Source organism: Rhinolophus hipposideros (genome assembly GCF_964194185.1).
Source record: "Rhinolophus hipposideros genome assembly, chromosome: 6".
In the NCBI taxonomy this organism is placed as follows: domain Eukaryota; kingdom Metazoa; phylum Chordata; class Mammalia; order Chiroptera; family Rhinolophidae; genus Rhinolophus; species Rhinolophus hipposideros.
Window position 1 is genome coordinate 84,685,414 of NC_138052.1, and position 19,353 is coordinate 84,704,766.

A 19,353-nucleotide genomic window follows, 5' to 3' on the forward strand; every position below is an offset into this window, starting at 1 on the left:
AAACCTGTTACCCAGAAAGTAACATAGTGCAGACCCTCCAAGCCCAGGGGCTGAAACCGATCCCACCATATACATAGACTGCCTTCATTCCCATTCCCACCCCAGGTTGTGATGTGCCAGCTGTTTTGTCTGCCTGTCTGTTGTCAGATCACGGCCCAGGCTCCTCTTCCCAAGCCTGGGTCCCCTCTCTTTCCTAAGCAGGTGAGGTAGGAGGGAGAATGCAGTGGGGAGGACGTGGGCAGAGGCCTAGGTTGGCTGGGGACGTTCAGACCTTGGCCATTGGCTTCTTGCTCCTCAGATTGCTGATGGTTCAATTCCATCTTTTTCTCTGCTTTCTCCTTCTCCAGAAATCCACGCCCATCATGTGTCCATCGCTCTCTGCCCTGGTTGTCTACATGAAGACGGTTTCATTCCACAGCTTCATTCATTCAAGGGAGCACTACCGTTTCTATGAGTTGTCATCTTTCTCTGAAACCAAGGCCAGGCGCCTCATCAAGGAGGCCGGTCAGGACCGAAAGGGCGGGGTAGGGAGGAAACAGGGACGAGTGAGAGCAGGACGGACGGGCAAGCAGATGAGTCCCAGGAAAGAAGGCAAGGGAGCTAGCGAGAGATCAGAGAGCTGAGAAACTCCTCAGAGGAGGCCGGGGACAGGAGTTAGAGTGGGCTCAGAGCTCTGGGGAGAAGACAGCTAGGGGCAGGGTCTGGATGGAAGAGTAGAGGCACGGTGGAGTTTTCGGGAGCCAGCCTCGGGAGGTGCTGGGGAGAAGAGTGAAGTCAGGAGGCAGGCTCCCTGGGACCAGGGACAGCGGAGCCCCCACCCCGCCCATCTCTCTACCTCCACCCTTTTCACAGGCAATGAATTTGTGCAGCACAACGCCTGGCAACTAAGCCGTGTGTATCCCAGTGGTCTGAGGACAGACTCATCCAACTACAATCCCCAGGACCTCTGGAATGCAGGCTGCCAGATGGGTGAGGAGGTCGTAGGGGCAGGGAAGAGCAGCAGGTGGGAAGGAAGTCCCTGGGTGGCATCCAGCCGGGAATGCTCCAAAAGTGCTAGGCTGAGTTACCTGCGGAGGTGTTCCCAGCAGGCCTTTATACCCAACGCAGCTTTTTAACTCCCTGAAAGAGGAGCCAGATGGCTCCCCAAGGTGAACCCTTCCCTTCTCTTCTCCTGGGGCCTCAGTGGCTATGAATGTGCAGACTGCGGGGCTTGAGATGGACATCTGTGATGGGCTCTTCCGCCAGAACGGTGGCTGTGGCTATGTGCTGAAGCCAGACTTCCTACGGGATACCCAGAGTTCCTTCCATCCCGAGAGGCCCATCAGCCCTTTCAAAGCCCGGACCCTCCTAGTCCAGGTATAACAGAAAGCAACAGCATCGGAAAAATCTTGGGCTACTTGGGCTAGAAGCAGGGGGAAGAGGTGGCTAGGCCTGACAGGAGTGTAATGGGTGAGAAGTCCCTTGAGAGGCAGGAGCAGCAGGGACACTGGAGCCAGTTGCCTAGGTTCAAACCCATTACTCACTGTGTGATGACGGGCAAGTTCCGTAACCTTAGTCTCCTCATTTGCGACGTGGGGGTAATACCACCACCTACCTCACAGGGTGGATGTGATTAGTTAAAACGAAGTGCTTACAATGCCTGGTATATAACAAGTGGTAGCGGAGGGCCTGCTGTCATTATGAACGTGCCTTTCAAACCTTGTTAAATTCCCATTTGGACGCAGTTTAAGTTGCACATAGATTACTAGCAGGAAATGTATTACCCATGGAGGACTGGCTTTGCAAACCCAAAGCTAGAGCACGAGGTCCTGTGTCCCTGCTTCTTCCCCTGGGGTGTGAGCTGGAGTGGGGATGGGCTGAGCAGGAAACACTGAGGTGTTCTAGAGCCCTGGTTGCAGGTGATCAGTGGTCAGCAACTCCCCAAAGTGGACAAGACCAAAGAGGGGTGCATTGTGGATCCACTGGTGAGAGTGGAGGTCTTTGGCATCCGCCCAGACACAGCTCGGCAAGAGACCAGCTACGTGGAGAACAACGGTGAGAACGGGCAGTGCTGGGGGGAGGTGGGAGGGCCGTGCCTCTTACTTGCCTATCATCCTGCCCTCCATCAAATAGTGCCCAGGCCAGCACCTTCTCTCCCGCTGTGTCCATGGGAGGCCGTGTGGAACAGGACAGAGAATCAGGGCTTGGACGTTTTGGGTCTGAATCCTGGCCCCTCACTTATCAACTCAAGTGATTTGGGCAAATTGCTCATCCACTGAGCTTCAATTTCCTCACCTGCAAAACGCTGATTGCTATGAAAACTTAGTGGGAGAACACAGGGAAAGCGGCCCAGCACGGGCCTAAGAACTGGTCAGCAACATCTGTTCCTTCCTCCCGTCCCTCATCCACACCCTCCCTGCCACCTCAGGTTTTAATCCATACTGGGGGCAGACGCTGTGCTTTCGGGTCCTGGTGCCCGAACTGGCCCTGCTGCGTTTTGTGGTAAAGGACTACAACCGGAGGTCCCGAAATGACTTTGTGGGCCAGTACACCCTGCCTTGGACCTGCATGCAACAAGGTGAGCCCCTCCTGTGGCCTCTGGTCAAACCCTCAGCTCGGGCTGCCTGCCTCACGCTGTCCTCCTGCGCCTTCCAGGTTACCGCCACATACACCTGCTCTCCAAGGACGGCACCAGCCTGCATCCCGCTTCCATCTTCGTGCACCTCCGCATCCGGGAAGGGCTGGATGGGGAAGAATCCTAAGGTGGGCACTTCATGGGAAGGGTGGGGGCACTGGTTTCAGATGATAAGAACCTGGAAAAATGCTCCAGAAAGCAGAGGTGACGAAAAGCACCTTTGGGTTGGCTTTGGGTTGTACATTCCTAGACACAAAATGACGTCCCCCTTCCTAACAAGCAAATCTAGGACCAGATTTTTCACCTTCTCTTCCCTTTCACAAGCCTTTTGGTATCTCCTGTCCTTCTCCTGTGCACACTCTATACTGGAATTCCTTCCTCTTGCTGTGGGCGTAATCTCATACCCAGACCTAGGACTAATCTCTCCCATCAACTGTGGCTCAAAGGCAGATGGCAACTAGAAATCCAGAGAGGGGTGTGGGGCAGAGAAACTCTAAGAGGCATTATCTTCTACCCCCAACTTCCTCAAAGCCCAGAGCCAAGGAAGGAATAAACCAAGCCGCAAGGCTCCGCAGGCAAAGGCTGGGGAGAGACCTCACCCCTGAAAGAGATTATACTGACTCTCAAGAGAACGTGGCCCAGCGCTCAGCATCTCCACTGGACGGCTCCTCCCTGGCCCCAATATAAATAGAGCTGCTCTCTCTAACTTGGCTTGAGTATGAATGGTCTGTAATTTGGGGCAAGAGGGGGAGATTCGAGGGTTGGGGGTCATTTGGATAGATAGGTGGGGCAGGGAAAAGGTGGAAAAACAAGTTTCCAGGGGTCCCCTGCATGTCCATAGGAAGGATACAGAAATACGGCTTCTAAGAGGCAGGGCAAAAGGAGCAGACAAGGGGGTATGTGATCCCAGCTCTACGGAAGATTTGCCTGGAACAGTCCTGGTTTCTGTCTGTTGGCTCAGCATAATTAGTAATAGTACCCTCTGTCATTTTCCCGGTGTGTCCCAGTTTGGATGATTAATTATAATTCCGCATTAGAGATTTGCCCCAAATCATTGGCCTTTCACACTATCTTTGTGCTTTAACTCTAGTGCAGCTGCTGACTCAGTCTGATGCTGAATTAAAGCCGCTTCCTGGGAGGCTTAGTAGGCGGCAGTCCTCCCTCAGGTAGACAGAATGGCCCAGAAATAGGCAGCAGGGCACGGGCCAGGATGGGCTCAAGGACAGAGAGGAGGCAGACCTGGGCCTGTCTGAGAAGCCATCACTCAGTGAAGACGGAAGGAGACAAAGAAGACGCAGAGGTCTACAAGGGGACAGGGCAGATCAAGCAGACAGCCGGGAGATGTTAGGACAGGACTGGGACAAGGCCATGAGCTGTAACCACTCTGTGTAACATGCTTTATAGAGCGTCAAGCACAGCAGCACATGCGGTCGGATACAACTGTCTTGAGGATGCTGAGTGAAAGTAGGACTTGACATAGTGAGAAGGAAAGAGAAGCCGGAATGGGTAAAACCAAGATCTTAGAGCCAGGGAGTTTGGTGGAGTGATGAAGAAACTAGGACCTCACAGGGGAAAGCACCGTGGGCCTCAACATGAAATCCGTTTGTGGTCCATGTCTTGCTTTATGTAGCTGTCAATTTCAAAGTACTTTAGCCAGTGTCCCAGGCAGGCTCCAGCCACCCTGACACCCCAAAGCCAGCCCTTCCTTGCTCTGGGCTTCTCCGGCGAGCTCTGGTTTCAGTCTGCACATCTCACACCATGCCCTCTCTGTGTGTGGGAGGTGGGGTGGGCGCTCAGCCCTCAGGTCCAGTCGGGGGAGCAGAAGGAGCAGGAGGGCTGGTATCCTCCAGCTGCACGTCATGCAGGTGCACCGTGGGGGTGCTGGGGTCCTTGCCCACGCCTTGGTTTGGGTCAGCCTGGTCGGGGTGGTGCCTGCGCACATGCTTGACCACCTGGAACTTCTGCTTGGCCTTATAGCTGCAGAGACGGCAGAAGAAGGGGTGGCGGTCCGTGTGGGTGAGGGCATGATGGCGCAGGCCAGCCGCCCAGCGGAAAGCACGGTGGCACACGTTGCACACGTAGGGCTTGGCCTCGCTGTGCTTGCGGAGGTGGGTACGCAGCAGGAAGCGGGTCTTGAAGGCCTTGCCGCACTGCTCACACATGAAGGCCCGTGCTTCCCGGTGCCGGGTCTCCTGGTGCACACGCAGTGCGTCCGCGCGGTTGGTGCGGTACTCACACTCGGGACACTGGTATGGCTTCAGTCCTGTAGGGCATGGCAAGGACAGGGACCAAATCACCAGGGAAGGAGGTGGAACAAGGTTCTGTGGACTCTAAGAGTCACTGATTGTGGGACATAAAGAAGACAAGCAGCAAACTGACTAGTGACCCTATCTTTGGAATGTTCCAGTCTTGTGTGACATTTCTGTGCCCTTTTCCCAACACAGCCCTTTGTATACAATAGGTGCTCAATGAATGCGGATAACTAACTGTACTTCTAAATAGCAGCCTGATAGCAATGAGTACTCAGAGATGACAGGGTTTTCAAATGGGAAATTCCAACCTCCTTTTGGTCACGAGGTATTCATGGAACTCGTTGGAGGTGAAACAAGTGGCATTCACAGACGCAGACGGCCGTGAAATGCATCCGATCAACTCCTTTACATGGGGAGATCACATGCAATAATCAGAGGCATACCATCATTAACCCTTTTCTGAGAACCTGTAGCTCGTGGACTCCAGACCCAGGAGAAAAACAGGATATGTTAAAACAGGCGAACCCTCCCACCTTCTCCTCTTTACTCATGATGGTTCCATCATGTCTGTAGGAAGCAGGTAGGCCTACCTTCCGTCACTCGTGTGTGAGTTGGGGGGGTTCTCTCAATGGGAAGTGCGTGACATGGTGCGACAATCACCTGGGAAGCCTTTGCAAAATACATACGCCCAGGCTCTCGGGTTCACTTGTCTTCTGACTGTGACCTTCAGTGGGTTGGGAAGCTATTCTGGCCACTCGGCCTACTCACTACCCCCAGTATGGAAAGTGACATGCACACTGAATCTGAGTAAGGACACACACACCTCAGGGAGGCTGGGAGTGCCAGGGAATGGGCGACCCTTTGGGCCTGTCAAAACCACAGACTCACCTGTGTGCTTGGTCATGTGGTACTTTAGCTGGTTGACCCACTTGCACTTGTAACCACAGTCAGGGCACAGATACTTCCGTTCCTCCTTGTGGATCCGCATATGGTACTGGAGGAGGGAAGGGCAAAGAAAGACTCAGAAAATGTGCATCCCTGGGTCCTCACAGGGTGTGGAAACAGGGACAGCAGGCAGAGAATCTGCTGGCAGATAACTGTGTTCTCTGCTCCTATCCTATCCATACTCCCGTTACCAATCGGGTTCCCCCGTCAGGCCACTTTGACACCAACCTTACCTGCTGGGCCTACCCTTGGGTCTGCCCTGATTATCTCAGCTCTGCCACTTATTACCTGTGTCTTTGGGTTCCTAACCCCTAATTCTCCACTTATTAATCTGTAAAAATGGGACATAGTAAAAGAAACAATATCCCGCATTTTTTGAAAGGATTAAAATTACAGTGCCCTACATACAGTAAGTGCTCGATAAATGTAGGCTGTTATTATCTAGATTACCCCCAACCCATTACATGCCTAGCATGTATTATGGAACTTTATCTTTGCAACAACCCTATGAAGTATTATCTCCCCTTTTTACGGATGAGGAATCTGAGGCTTGGAGAAGTTCAGGAACTTGACAAAGGTCACAGAGCTAACATTTGGGGGAGTCACAATTAGAGGCCCCAGGGGGGTTATCTCCACAGCCTGTACTCCTTCCATGCCTGGCCCCTATGGTCCCTGACCTTACCTACCTTGAGGCGAGAGGGGTCAGCACAAGCATAGGGACAGAGGTGACAGCGGTAGGGCTTTTCCCCGGTGTGGATGCGGCTGTGCCAGGTGATCTTCTGCCGGTTCTTGGTGCTGTAAGCACAGTCTGTACACTTGTAGAGGCGGGTGCCCCCGTGCCCTTTCACATGGTGGTCCAGTACCAGCTGATGGCGGCACGCAAAGTCACAAAAGGGGCAGCGCAGTGGGGGCCGGCCAGCATCCCCAGCCCCGTCCGAGGCCGCTGCCGCAGTGTCCTCATGCTGTTCCACGTAGTGCTTCACCAGGCCCACGCGCTCCCGGGCAGCAAAGTCACAGAGCTGGCAGCGGTGGCTGAAATGCTGCTGCCGCCGGTGCTCGTCCAGTGCTGGCCGGCTGGGGAAGGCCTGCTGGCAGGCCCCGCACTCGAGCCGGGGGTGCTGTTTACAGCTGTGTCCTCTTAGGCTGGCAGGGCTGGGGCACAGCAGGCCACAGCGGGAGCAGTGCACGGGGCCCTCCGTGGCCTCCACAGGAGAGCCAGGGGCTGGGGCTGCCGGCTCAGGGTGCCGACGCAAAGCATGCTGCTTGAGGGCTGTCTCGGAGCTGAACTGGGCCTCACACTGGGGACAAGCAAAGGCTGGGGTGCCCTGGTGGCAGCTGTTGACGTGGCGAGTGATATCGTGGCGAAGGTAGCCACTATAGTCACAGAGTGGACAGAAGTGGGTGGGGGTTTTGTCGTGTACCCTCAGCCGGTGCAAGCGCAGTTTTGAGTTGGTGCCAAACGTCTGGGGACAGGAGCTGCACGGGATGCGGCCGACACCTGTGTGTCGCGACTGGTGAGCCTCCAACCGGTACCGCCTGGTGGTGGAAAAGTCACAGAAAGGGCACTGGTGTGGCTTGACCCCCTCGTGCTGGAGCCGCCGGTGCTGCTCGAGGCACCTGCTCTGCTTACAGACGAAGCCACAGTCCCCACACTGAAGGGGGGGCCGGGCCCCCCGGGCTGGGGCTGCAGCAGGGTGTCTCCGCTTTTGGTGCCGCTTCAGGGCGGCAGCTGTGGGAGCAGTGAATGAACAGCGGCCACAGCGCAACTCTCCAGACGGCTCACGGGGACAACCCCGGGCCTGGTGTGTCCTCAGGGCCCGCTCCTGCTGGCAGCTGAAGGGACACGTGGCGCAGGAGAAGCGAGCCCCCTTCTGCTTTGGAACCAGAGCTGAGTCCCCGTCGTCAGGGCTGCACTCTGTACCCCCACTGGTCAGGGGACCAGAGTCCCCATTGCTCAGTGGGGACACAACAGGCTGGGTCTGCGAGGCCCCTCGCTTCCCTCCCCCGCCACGTCCTCCCCGGCAGCCTTCAGCCACGTGCGAGGTAATGGAGGAGAGCCGAGAACAAAGGAACATGCATGAGTTGCAGTGGAACTTGCCCTGCTCAAAGTGGAACTTCTCAGGGGCTGAGGAGTTTTCCGGAGGAAGTGCTGTGGGGACAGAGAGGGGGGCCAGAGGTGCCTCTATTTCTCCGGGTTCCCTAGGAAGCTCTGATTCTACTTTTGATGGTGCAGGTGGGGGCTTCCCACCTTCAGCAGCCTCCGAGGTCTGGGTGCCCGGGGACAGCGGTCGCGGAGCAATGAGTGGCTCTGCTCTGGGCAAGGCCTTGTTTCTTCTGAGCAGAACAGGGCACTTCTTCAGCAGGTGGGTGCTAAGGCCACGCTGTTGCTTGAAACTAGCCCCACACTCAGGGCACAGCAGGGGTTCTCGGCAGCCCTGGCACCCTGTCCTGGAGTGCAGGCTCAGGGCCTTCTCCCGGCGGGTAACAAAAGGGCAGTGCGGGCAGCGGAAGGCCCGCCCCTCTCCTTGGATGACCACCATCTGGACCCGCCCCTCCAGCACCAGTGCCTCCGCCTGTTCTTTGTCCTGTCTCCTTAGCGCCTTCAGTAATGACTCTGACTCAGGGAACTGGGCCAGGGGTGCTGTCTCAGCGGGTGCAGTTGCCTTGAAGGTTCCCACCCAGCTGCTAGGGGGTTCCTCTGAGGAAGGGGAGCTCCTGGGGGGCTCAGGGACTGCTTTGTCCAGCATGGGCGCTTCTTCAGCACGCAGGCCAGAAGTCTCAGCACCTTCAAAGGCGGACAGCGCTGTCAAAGTTCCATCTGGCCCTTCCAGTCTCAGGGGCCCTGAGGGACCCAGGGCTCTGAACTCCACAGGGGCTGTTTCAGTGATCTCCTCAAGGGGTGGCTCGGCCACAGGTTCCAGCTCGACTGCCAGGGCCTCTAGGTGTAGTGTGCAGCTGCCCTCATCGACCTCTGCTGGACTGGGGCTGTCAACTAGGTCATCCCCTTGGGGGCCCTCATCGCCATCCTGTCTCCCGGCACTGTCCTCTTCACTGGCCTCTGGCAGAGCCTGGTCCAAGCTGGGGTCCACCCTGGACCCAGGGTCATGGTCCTGCCCCGCAGGCTGGGCAGACAGCTGGCTGGAGGATGCTGAGCCTGGAGGGGGTGTCAGGCATTGCCTGGCCCCGTCTGGCTCCGGGCCTGCGTAGCGGAGCTGCCAGACCTGGTCCCCAGGCACGTAGCCGTGGGCCTTGCGCTTGTGGAAGAACAGGGTGGTGTTGCTGAAGGTGCGGTAGTCACAGAGGGCGCAGCAGAACTCGCGGAGGCGGGTGTGCTTGCAGTTCTCGTGGCTCAGCAGGGCCTGCTTGTGGCGGCTCTGGTAGCTGCAGTAGCGACACGGGTAGAGCGGGGCTGGCTTGCCGGCGTGGTGCTGGGATGCCATGTGCTTCTGCAACTCGTATTTCCGCTTGCAAACAAAGGCACACACCTCGCACATCAGCGACTTGCCCTGGTGCTTCAGCTTGTGGCTGCTCAGTTGATCGGCCCGGTGGCAGCGATAGGAGCACTGGTTGCACTGGTACCTGGCGAGGGGGGAGGAGGCGGAGGGAGGGGGAGTGAAATCACCATTATAAACCCGTCATCCCAACTCACGGTCCCTAAAGACTGTGAGTCAGGGTGTATACTCAGTATTGTACATACACCACCTGACGTGGTCTTCTTTGCCATTACCCTATGAAATAGGTACCCATTTTACAAGTGAGGAGACGAAGGCACAGAAGTGAATAACTTGCCTGAAGTTATAGAGCAAAGTGCAGAAACGGTCTAGTTTCATGGCTTGTGTTCTAGCCCCTACTCTCTACTGCTCCCTCAAGGGATGGTATCACAAGTCAGCAACCCAATGGGGACTTTTAAGGAGCGGACATGCCTACAGCCCTATGGGGCAGGGTTTTCTGCCTAGTTCTCATTCTCCCATGAAGGCATGAAAATGAAGGAGAAATTCCCTGGCCAGCTGTGCCGAGATCAGAATGGAACTTGCCTGAATTTAGAGGTGGCCGGGATGGGGGCCACAGCGTAGCCTATCTACTTTCCCAGGACCGGACTCTGAACTCAAGTGACACCCTAGTGCTTAGGCTTATCTTCTAGCTCTATGCTTCCTTCCCTGAGTCAGAGATCTCTCACCACGGAGAACGGGCCACAGGCACAGAGGCCAGCTACAGGCAATGCAGCCGAGATGACAGGAGCAGAGGGGCGTTCTGAGGCATCTCCCCAAGGCCAGAAGAGGAGTGGGCCACAGTTGGATTCACAGGAGGCTAGCTTAGCATATGGTTCTTGGGACAGGCATGGAGGCGTGCGCTCATACCTGAGGTCCCCTAAGTGTTTTCGCATGTGCACGCTGAGGTAGTGCTTCCACTTGGTGACATAGCCACAATCAGTGCACATGTAATCCTTGGTGTTGGAGTGGGTCAGCATGTGCTTGGACAGGTAGCTCACGTCTCGGCACGTGAAGTCGCACAGCTCACACTTGTGAGGTTTCTCGCCTTATGTAGGGGTGGGGGTAGGGGTGGGGATGAGAGGGGAGAGAACAAAGGTCACACACAGATCGAGTGAGCAGACGGACCGTTTTCCCCAGCAACTCTGTCCTGACACCAGGCAGGAGCAAAAGCTTCACGTGCTGATCACAAGAGTCAATGCGCTTTTGACAACTATGCCTCCGCTCCAACAGCAATGAAGATGGGAGGACAGTGAAGGCTGAGCCTTACAAAACTAACTATAAAGTCCACTCCCGGTTTTTTATACAGCTTCTTGTCACTAACAGCCAACTGCTCCCCGTAGCCCAGTTCCTTCTGGTTTTCTGGGCGTGGAGGAGTAAACATTAGGCAACAGAACACAGTGGCTGAGAACCTGACTCCGGAGTCCAACACAGTAATAAAGATATTAATAGCCAACATGGATAGAGTGCCCACTCTGTACCAGGAACCTTTCTGAGCACTTTATAAAAACGCTTGCTCTCACAGAATCCTCACAACAGCCCTATGAGGCGGGGGCGATGATCATCCCATTTTAGAGGACGAAGCTAAGGCACAGAGAAATCACGGAGCTATTAAGTGGTGGCTCAAATCCCAACTTACTGTTATGTGGCCTTGGGCAGGTCATTTAACCCCTCCAAGTCTCAGTTTTCTTGTGTCCGAAAAGAGGGCAACAAAATACAGAGCTCACGTGGCTGATAGGAAGATTCAACGAGATGTCCCAGAGCCCTCCGTGGTGCCCCGCGAGAACTTGAGAGTGAGCTGTCCATGGAGTTGGCCAAGACCTGGCTCTAAGAAGCTGGGGCCCATGTTCCTTCAGGATCCTTCCCTCTTATCCTTGCCCACCCACTCAGCCCCTTTCTCTGTGGTGAAAGGCCAGCAACGTGGTATCCCGGCTCTGGTTCTGACACTAGCTGTAACCCTGAAATAGGCCATTTACATTTTCAGTTTCTCATCTTTACCTGCCTTCCTTACAAGACTGTATGGATTAAATGAGATAATATCTATGAAAGAACTCTATAGACTATGAAGCACTATATACATGTACGGTTTTAGGAAAGGCCTCAGAAAAATGAGACTTTGTGACTAAAATATTGATAGAAATGTTCAGTAGGAACAACAATGGCTTTGTCCCAGGCTGCCTAAAAACTGTCCCCGCAAACTAAAGAGTCTTTGATGAGATTTTTAAATGTTTTATCAATCCACTATGCTTACAAAGAGATCAAATGGCATGGTGCTGTAGCAGGAAGCCTGATTTGGTTGTCCAAGTATCAGTAATGCTGGCAACCAATTAAAAGTCGGCCTTGAAATATCTACCACTTCCAGGCCACCAGACATGATCGTGTTTCAGCGTCACAGCTGTGACACGATCGTGTTTCAGTGTCCCAGCTGCCAGAGCTATAACGCGTATGCATGGCTCAGTGCTCTCGCCCCGCACCTCACAGCACATCACAAAACTTGCATTGCAAACGGAGGTGTTTGTCCTGACCTGGTTTCTTCACTTTAAGAGGCTGAGTGTTGACCTGCCCAGGCCTGACTGGGGTGGGCAGAACTGGGCAGGGCCTTACAGGTGGGGCACAGTGGTTACACTGCAGGCTCTGGATCAGGCTGCCTGGATCTGAATCCTAGCCGGACCACTTCACTAGCTCAGTGACACTCAGCTCAAGGCTCATGCATTCCAAATACCAGATTTACCTCTAGGAATCTGAGGTCCAATGAGACAACGAGTGCAAAGCCCTCACGTGTCTGCTACACAGTAAAAGCTCCCATCTGCCATCACGGTCACCGCCACCATCACTATCTGATGGCCAGGACGGAAACCGCCTCACCTGTGTGCAGCAGCATGTGGCGGATGAGCACCCTCTTGTGGGCAGTGGCGAAGCTGCACTCAGGGCACTGGTGGATCTTCTCGTGAGCATGCATCTTGCCCACGTGATCCTGGTAGGCCACCGGGTTGAAGGTGACAAAAGGGCAGAAGGTGCAGCGCAGCTCCTCACTGCCAGGGTGGCCCTGCTTCTTGTGCTTGCGGAACAGGTGCTTGTTGGAGCAGACGAAGTCACAGTGGGGACAGTGGAAGGCATAGTGGCTCTTGTGGTGGGCCTCCATGGCTTCGGCCGTGGCGAAGAGCATGGGGCAGGAGTGATGGCGGCACTCCACAGCCCGCACCCCATGAGCCTCCTTCAGGTGCCTCATGAAGGCCTTGCGGTCGGGCGTGGCGAAGCTGCAGCCCTCCTGGAAGCAGCCCAGGGGCAGTGGCTCCGCGGCTGCGGCCGCCGTGTGACTCTTGAGGTGCTCCTTCAGGGCCTGGCTGAGGCGGAACTCCTCCCGGCAGACGGGACAGGCATAGGTGTCTGAGTAGAAGTTGGAAATATCCTCGTGCATGCTGGCCATGTGGCGGTTGAGCGCATTCCTCTCCACCGCACTGTAGTGGCACAGTGGGCAGCGGTGGGCCTTCTGGCCCAGCTCCCGCAGCAGGTGGGTCTTGAGCTTGCTCTTACTGGTGAAGAACTTCTGGCAGTTGGGACACTGGAGGCTGGGATCGGGAAAGTGGAGATGTAGGTGCTCCACCAGGTGGGTCCGCTTCTTAAAGCAGCGCTTGCATTCTGGACACATGTGGGTCTTGAAGAGGGACTCGGTGCCAGAAGCCACATCCCCTGTGCCAGAGAGAGGTAGAGAGGGCTGAGAATGAGATTCTCCGATAAGTCAGGGGCTGGCCAGGTAACGGGAGAACCACAATTTGCCCAGACACATTTTTTGGCCTTTCCCCTTTCACTCTAGGAAATCAAACAATAGCATCTCAAACATTGCAGACTGAAAGAAGAGATGAAAAATTCAAGGATTCAGAATTTTTCACTTCTCAGACCCTGCCGTGGCCTGTTTGAAGTGCTTTACCCAGCCACCCACTATTATGCCTTTGTCTAGAGCTGCTCAAAAGAACAACCTGGACGGAGCATTGTTGTGGCAGGTGGATGGATCAGCAGGGTTGGCTGGAAGGAAACGAACCCTACAGGGATGGAGCAGGCGAGAAGAGAAGAAGGTAAAGTGCTCCAACTTTCAAACATTGGCTCATGAGTTCTATCTAGGTCATGGGGAGCTGCTAATAAATATAATCAGATCTTTCCTATTCACCCGACAGTCAACATGTTCCCTTTGTGATGGGTTTCAAATGTTCTACTGAGTTGGAAACAGGGAAGCAATGATTCAGAAAAATATCTTAGGAGGCTCAGTTCCAGACAAGACAGGCTGCTGATCATCAATAACCTCCGGCATCTTTAAACTGTGGATATCCTGTCCCTACCCCGCAAAAGAGCTTTCTGCCTGAGGAAACCCAGTCCACGAGAGCAAACTCTATTTACCTCTACACCTGATGTTACTAGAGTCTTTACCCATTTATCATTTCCCACTAGACCTGTCAAAATGGACGGAACCAAAGCTCAGAAAACCAAAGCCTAGAGCCTCAGTGCCAGGTTCTCCACAGTTCACTCCTCCCCGCCGAGAGGTTCAAGAGCAATGGTGTCATTACCTTCCAACTGCTGAGTCCCCTGGCCTTTCTCCAGGGCGTTCTGGGAGTCCTTCAGGTTGCCACTCTCCTCCTCTTCCTCTATGTCCTCATCGTCAGCTGATTCCTGCCTAGGCAAGCGCGTACCTGCTTCCTCTGAAGGCTCTCCTCCTTGGGACAGTTTGGGAGCTGGAGACACATAAAACTTGATAGTCTCCTAGAGCCAATGACAGCACTGAATGCTTGTATGTGTCCTCTTACTGGCTGGCAGAGTCACCCCGTCCCCATTTAGCATAATGGCATCTTGGGTTCTTACAGGAAGACCAGGAGCTATCAGTAATTCTCCAGCCTCAAGTAAATCACACCTCAGATAACACCATCCTCAGACCCCTGGAAGGGAAGAGCTCTGAGGTCACTGGAGTAGGACTAGGGGACTGAGAAGTAGAGAATGGGTGGTCTGCACTTCCCTGGCTTGGGTCCCCAGGGCTAATGGCTGGTGGCTCAGTGCAAGTGAACATATCCTGAAACTGTTCTGAGAAACGCAACTCAGCAATTCAGGGTCATATCCTGTCCTCTCAAATCCGTCCTTTCTGTCCCTCAATAGAGGCAGCTGCCTCAGAAAGGCAAAGACCTATGACTACTTCCCAGAAAAAAGGGGCGTTCTCTTTGGGAGCAGAGCGTAAATGAGTCTTTGCAGGCCAAATTCTCTCAGCAGGATCCTGGCCTCTCCTGGCCTGATTTGTCTATTTCTTCCTTCTCCTTTACTCATCCCATGCCCTTTTTTTGAGACCCAGAGGAGGAAGAATCATGAAGCACCACCCTCCTTGAAGGTTTCTTTTTAAAATAACCCCAGCTTCTCCTACCCAACCCCACTTGCTCTAAAAGGGAGTCTAGGGGCATTCTACCAGTAGCTACAGCCACTGATGGGCATGAAAGTTCTGAAATGGATCTGGAGAGAATAGTGGTTAAGTAACTTCAAGGCCACAGTATAGCTGAAGCCAAATTTCAGTCAATGTCATGGACAAAGACTTTCTCTATATACCACGTATGCTGACTGGTCTGAAGTTTCTTCCCATGTCAGCCAGTGGTTCTGTCCTCCTGAGCCACTACTCTGGATTCTTTTATATTCAGGCATACATTCATGGCCCTAGAAGTAACTGCCGTTCCAGGCAACATACTGCTGGTCCCCTGGCCTCATACCTGGCAGCAGCTCCTGGGATGGAAGACCCTGAATGGCTGACAGTTCTCCTTGTGTCCCGGCCCTATGGCTGCGCCGATGCTGCCGGAAGAGTTTGACGTTGGAGCCCATGAAGCTGCAATGGTTGCAGTGGAAAGGATAATGGGCCTGCCGGTGCAGCTCCATGCCCTGCTGGCTCCCGAAGAGCAGGGGGCAGCCCCGGAAAGAACAGGGCACAGGAAGCGCTCTGTGGGTCTGCCTCAGGTGGTACTGTAGACCCTTACGATCTTCAGCGGAGAACACACAGCCAGACTCCGGGCAGGAGAAGGTGTCAGGAGTGCCCCGGTGAGTTTTGAAGTGGCTCTTCAGAGTCTGGGGTTGGGCAAACTCCTGTCTACACACAGGGCATGGCAGGGGGCTATCTGGTTGGTTCTGGCCCTGCAGAGGGCCAGGGAGAGTGGGGTTGCTGGGGGGCAGCTCTACAGAACATTGGGGGCTAGCGAGGCCCTGCACAGGCTGTATAAGGGTCTCAGTGCACTGGTGCAGGGCCAGCAGAGTAGGCTCTGCGAAGCTCTGCTCACAGTGCTCACAGAAGTACACCTCCACCACTTTTACCAGGACACCTGCAGGCAGAGGACCGACAGAAAAAGGCACAGAATCAGATGGAACAAGATGCATAGGAGTTAGTTTCTAGCAGAAAACATAGGTGAATCTTAATATTCATGGAGTGGAGACGGACTTTAAGTCTGGTTCTGCCCCTGGCTATAAACCCCACCAGGGGAGGGACAGTCTGCCTTGCAGATATGTTTGGATTCCCGGTACCTAGCCCAGTACTTGGCACAAAGTAAGTACTTAAGTATTTGTTAAATGAATATAGCAAGCATTAACCAAATTAGAAAGCATTAAGAAAAGGCAATATATTTTGCTCAGATAAAAAATCAGGAACTTAAAAAAAAAAAAAAAGAAAATGACAATCTCAGGATACTATCTGCAATATTACAATATGAGTGTTATATTCTGTAAAGAGATTTTTATCAGCACAGTAATTCACAAAATGGAGAACATCCTTTTTGAAAACAGCCAAATCCTATTCATAATAATCACTGCCATTTCTTAAGCAATGGGCAGGACCTTGATAAAGAAAGGCTTAGGAAACGCTTTTGGTCCTCCAACTGCCCTACGAGAAGAGGGCCCCGGATTTCTGTGAGGTTAAGGCCACCATGTTTGTTAATGGTGGAGCCCTGACTCACGCCCAGGTTTGTCTTATATTTATTCTGGTGGTCCTTTTTCTTGTTATGATTTTTTTTTGTTTAAATAAATATTGAGTGCAACAATTCAAACAATACAGACATGTATCACAAAAAGAATATTTCCCATCCCCCCCCACAGTTTGGTCTATATCCTTTCAGGCCCTTTGGGGTCCTTTTTCTGCAATTTGCCTATTTTTTTTCACTTATCTATTTTTTTTTATCTATAAGTACACTTACATCTACTTCATATTTTTTTGTTTAGTTCACAGTACTTCTGAGCACAGATAAATTAAAATGAAATTTTGTCCTTACTGATGGACATTTGAGTTGCTTCCAACCATTACAAATAAAGCTACACATCCTTACCCCGTATCCTTGTGCATGTGTGTGAGTCTATAAGACACATCCCAACAAGTGGAATTACTGGGTCCGAGTATGCATATTTCAAAATTTGTTATGTAAATAAATTGGCCTTCAAAAACTTATGCTAATTTACTCTCCATAAGCTATACAATAGTGTCTGTTTCCCCACAGCCTCACCAACACTAGGTATCATAAAAAAAATGTTCAATTTTTGCCAAAGTTGAGAAACAAAATGGCATCTCATAGTTATTTTTAACTGGAATTTATTGGTGTGTTAGTGAGATTAAGCATCTTTATAGTTACTATTTTTATTTCTTCTTTATTGAATTTCGTATAGATTTCTCCCCCCATTTTTTTTTTTAAATACTGTTTAAATTAAAAAATAATACTGTTTCTTTTTTCTTATTGTGGAACTCTATTGCAAATGCTTTTCCCAGGTATGTTTGTTATTTATTATTTCTTTACTGATTAGAAGTTTAGAAATATTATATGATCAAATTAACTAATCTTTCCCTGTGTTCTTTGTACACTGCAGAGGGAAGTTGTGACAACTATAGTTAAAGGACGGCAGTTAAAAAACAGGAAACTACTTAAAAATAAGAAGTTATAGATGTGGGAAGAATAAAGGGGAGAATCTTTCTTCTTGCCTAAGTGTATATGTTCAACTCCCACTCTTAACCACATGCCTTGGATGAATTAAGTATGTTATACACAAGAAACTAGGGCAGGGAAATAACTGCCCAGATTACCTCTGGGAAGCCCTGCCAAGTCCAGGGTGGTGGAGAGAGGCTGGGCCTTTTGCCTAATCCCTGGCTGCAGTTCCTGGGTGGGAGGGTCAATATGGGGGAAAGAATCCCCAAGGATTATTGGAGTAAGGATTGACGGAGGTGTCATAAAGGTCTTCCCTCTGGATTACTGCTTAGCCGACATAAAGCCCTTACAGGGACAGACTGCCAAGAGCTTGGTACAAGGTTGTGCACCACCTTGCCAGCCTTCAATCAACATTTACCAACTGCAAATCATGTTACCACATCCCTAAGTATAAAGATAGGATGCTACCTTGTGTTCTTATCATATTTATAGAGAAGGAACAAAAATAGCACAAACGAAAATCTCAGGGCTATTCGCCCCACTGGCCGGCTAGCAACTGTGTTCATACCTGAGGTCTCTCCAGGAGCACCTGGGGAGAGATTTCCAGCTACTGCTTCTACAATGATCTCCATGTTCCCTGTGTCCTCTTCAGTGGCTGTGGTCTCTACCAGCAGGCAGCTTGGGTTAGCAGGTAAAGGTGTGGGGTCCCCAGAAGGACACGGGCTCTGCACAGGCTCCAGGATTCCGGGGTTAGAGAGGGGTGGGGGGATCAGCAATAGCTCAGGACACAGTCCATCCATCTCTCCAGTGCTGTTGCTTGGCTGTGAGTCCAACACGGGGTCTGTCATTACCACCAACTTGTGTGCTATGGTCTCTTAAGTGCTGATAAAACAACTAGAAGAGAAACCAAATAAAATATAGTAAGATCTCTCACTTTCTTCCCATTTGATGTGAGTGGACAACCCAGAGCCTGCCCCCTTCGGTACTGCCTTGCATGGCAGCATGCCACAACTCATCAACCTAGAAGTTTTATTTTTATGACAATGTCTAGAACAAAAAGTATAAAAATTATATTAGGAGAGAGCCAACAAGTTTTGGCCAATATATTAAAGACAGCAGGTTAAGTTTTTTGGAGCTAAGTGACATTGGTCAAACCAGTAAGCAATCTGGGTCTCTCTTCTGAGCTGCAACAAAATCGGGTGGGGCCCAGGGATCTCAGATGCCCCTTCCCTTCTTAACATTTCATGAACACACTCACTATTCCTTAGTATGGGTATAAGGCCCTTCCTTCACGATCTGGCCCCTGCTGACCTCTCCAGACTCATCTTCCCTCAACAGATCTCTCAACCACGCCTACCAATGATTTGCCATTCCCCATACTCACCACATCGTTTTCCTTCTGTACGTTCACACATTGTGTGTCTGCCTGTCTCTCGGCTTTATGGGCCTTTCCCCGTCTCATTTTTGTCTGGCTCACCAACTCCTTTAAGAATCTGCACACATATCACTTCCACTATGAAGGTTTCCTGACAGGTTAAGGCAGAAAGAAGGCCTGGGGAATGAATGAGACCTGGCCTGGGGACCAGAGGCGCCAGGTTTCCACCTGCCCGTGGGCTCTGACTCACCGCGTGGATTTGGACTGATACAGTCACCTCGCTTCTCTGGGCCTCAGCTTTCTTATCCATAAAGTGGAGGCGACGACAGAGTCCACATCGCTGGACAGGAGGCGGAATCACAGACCGGGCGAACGGGAAAGCCGATTTGTAACCTGCAAGGCTTGGGATGAAGCATTGTCATGATTACGGTCCTGAGGAGAGCCAGCGGGTGACAGGGCGGGGTCCAGAGCAGTGACGCGATCGAGGCACTGGGGCAGCTGATGTGATGCGCCGGGGCCCCGCTCGTCGGCGTGCTCCCTTCAGCACCTCCTTTTCAAGGGTTCCCACTTCCCAGTCCCACCCTCATTCCGGGGCTCGAGAAACTTTTCCCTCCAGCCCGCTCCATCCACAATCCCTACTAGTTCGCTCCCCGCAGCCGCTCACTCACCTTTCGGCCCAGGACCGGCAGGAGCCGCATCGCTATGGTCGACCAGAAGCTGGAGCGGCCTCCCGGGACTCCCTTTATGCGACCGCCTCCGGCCC

The 19,353-nt window shown here is 52.6% G+C and overlaps 2 protein-coding genes across 19 annotated transcripts in view; one reads left to right on the forward strand and one right to left on the reverse strand.

The window, feature by feature from the left end:
* PLCD4 (phospholipase C delta 4) overlaps positions 1-15,959 on the forward strand; it is a 31,185-nt gene extending 15,226 nt beyond the window's left edge. For 11 of the 17 annotated variants that reach the window (XM_081051055.1, XM_081051056.1, XM_081051053.1 and 8 more), the window contains 7 exons: positions 348-504; positions 853-969; positions 1,184-1,356; positions 1,899-2,034; positions 2,408-2,557; positions 2,635-2,742; positions 3,146-3,606. In XM_081051055.1, coding sequence (XP_080907181.1) covers positions 348-504; positions 853-969; positions 1,184-1,356; positions 1,899-2,034; positions 2,408-2,557; positions 2,635-2,741 — 840 coding nt within the window. In that variant the 3' untranslated portion in view covers position 2,742; positions 3,146-3,606. Of the gene's footprint in view, positions 1-105; positions 202-347; positions 505-852; positions 970-1,183; positions 1,357-1,898; positions 2,035-2,407; positions 2,558-2,634; positions 2,743-2,938; positions 3,607-13,257; positions 13,463-14,965 lie in introns of those variants that run through there. The other 6 variants (XM_081051046.1, XM_081051043.1, XM_081051047.1 and 3 more) reach the window with 4 other exon arrangements.
* ZNF142 (zinc finger protein 142) lies at positions 3,991-19,348 on the reverse strand. Of its 2 annotated transcripts, XM_081051039.1 has the most exons (10): positions 19,259-19,348; positions 18,841-18,991; positions 17,784-18,109; positions 15,035-15,634; positions 13,859-14,023; positions 12,165-12,989; positions 10,170-10,347; positions 6,498-9,390; positions 5,755-5,860; positions 3,991-4,877 (listed from the first exon to the last, which is right to left on the reverse strand). In XM_081051039.1, the coding sequence occupies exons 3-10, from the start codon at positions 18,061-18,063 to the stop codon at positions 4,408-4,410; spliced, it is 5,517 nt and encodes a 1,838-aa protein (XP_080907165.1). In that variant the 5' UTR covers positions 18,064-18,109; positions 18,841-18,991; positions 19,259-19,348; the 3' UTR covers positions 3,991-4,407. The 2 variants fall into 2 exon arrangements, with proteins under 2 accessions (XP_080907165.1, XP_080907166.1); XM_081051040.1 differs by lacking the exons at positions 18,841-18,991; positions 19,259-19,348 and adding an exon at positions 18,600-18,692.
* Positions 19,349-19,353: the final 5 nt, after the last annotated feature.

Excerpts from the sequence above, each read along its gene's own strand:
- ZNF142 (XM_081051039.1), bottom strand. The coding sequence starts at position 18,063 with ATGACAGACCCCGTGTTGGACTCACAGCCAAGCAACAGCACTGGAGAG. Across the intron at positions 10,348-12,164 it reads CCACATGCTGCTGCACACAG|GCGAGAAACCTCACAAGTGT; the intron begins GTGAGGCGGTTT and ends CCCCTACATAAG. Across the intron at positions 9,391-10,169 it reads AAACACTTAGGGGACCTCAG|GTACCAGTGCAACCAGTGCT; the intron begins GTATGAGCGCAC and ends CCCCCTCGCCAG.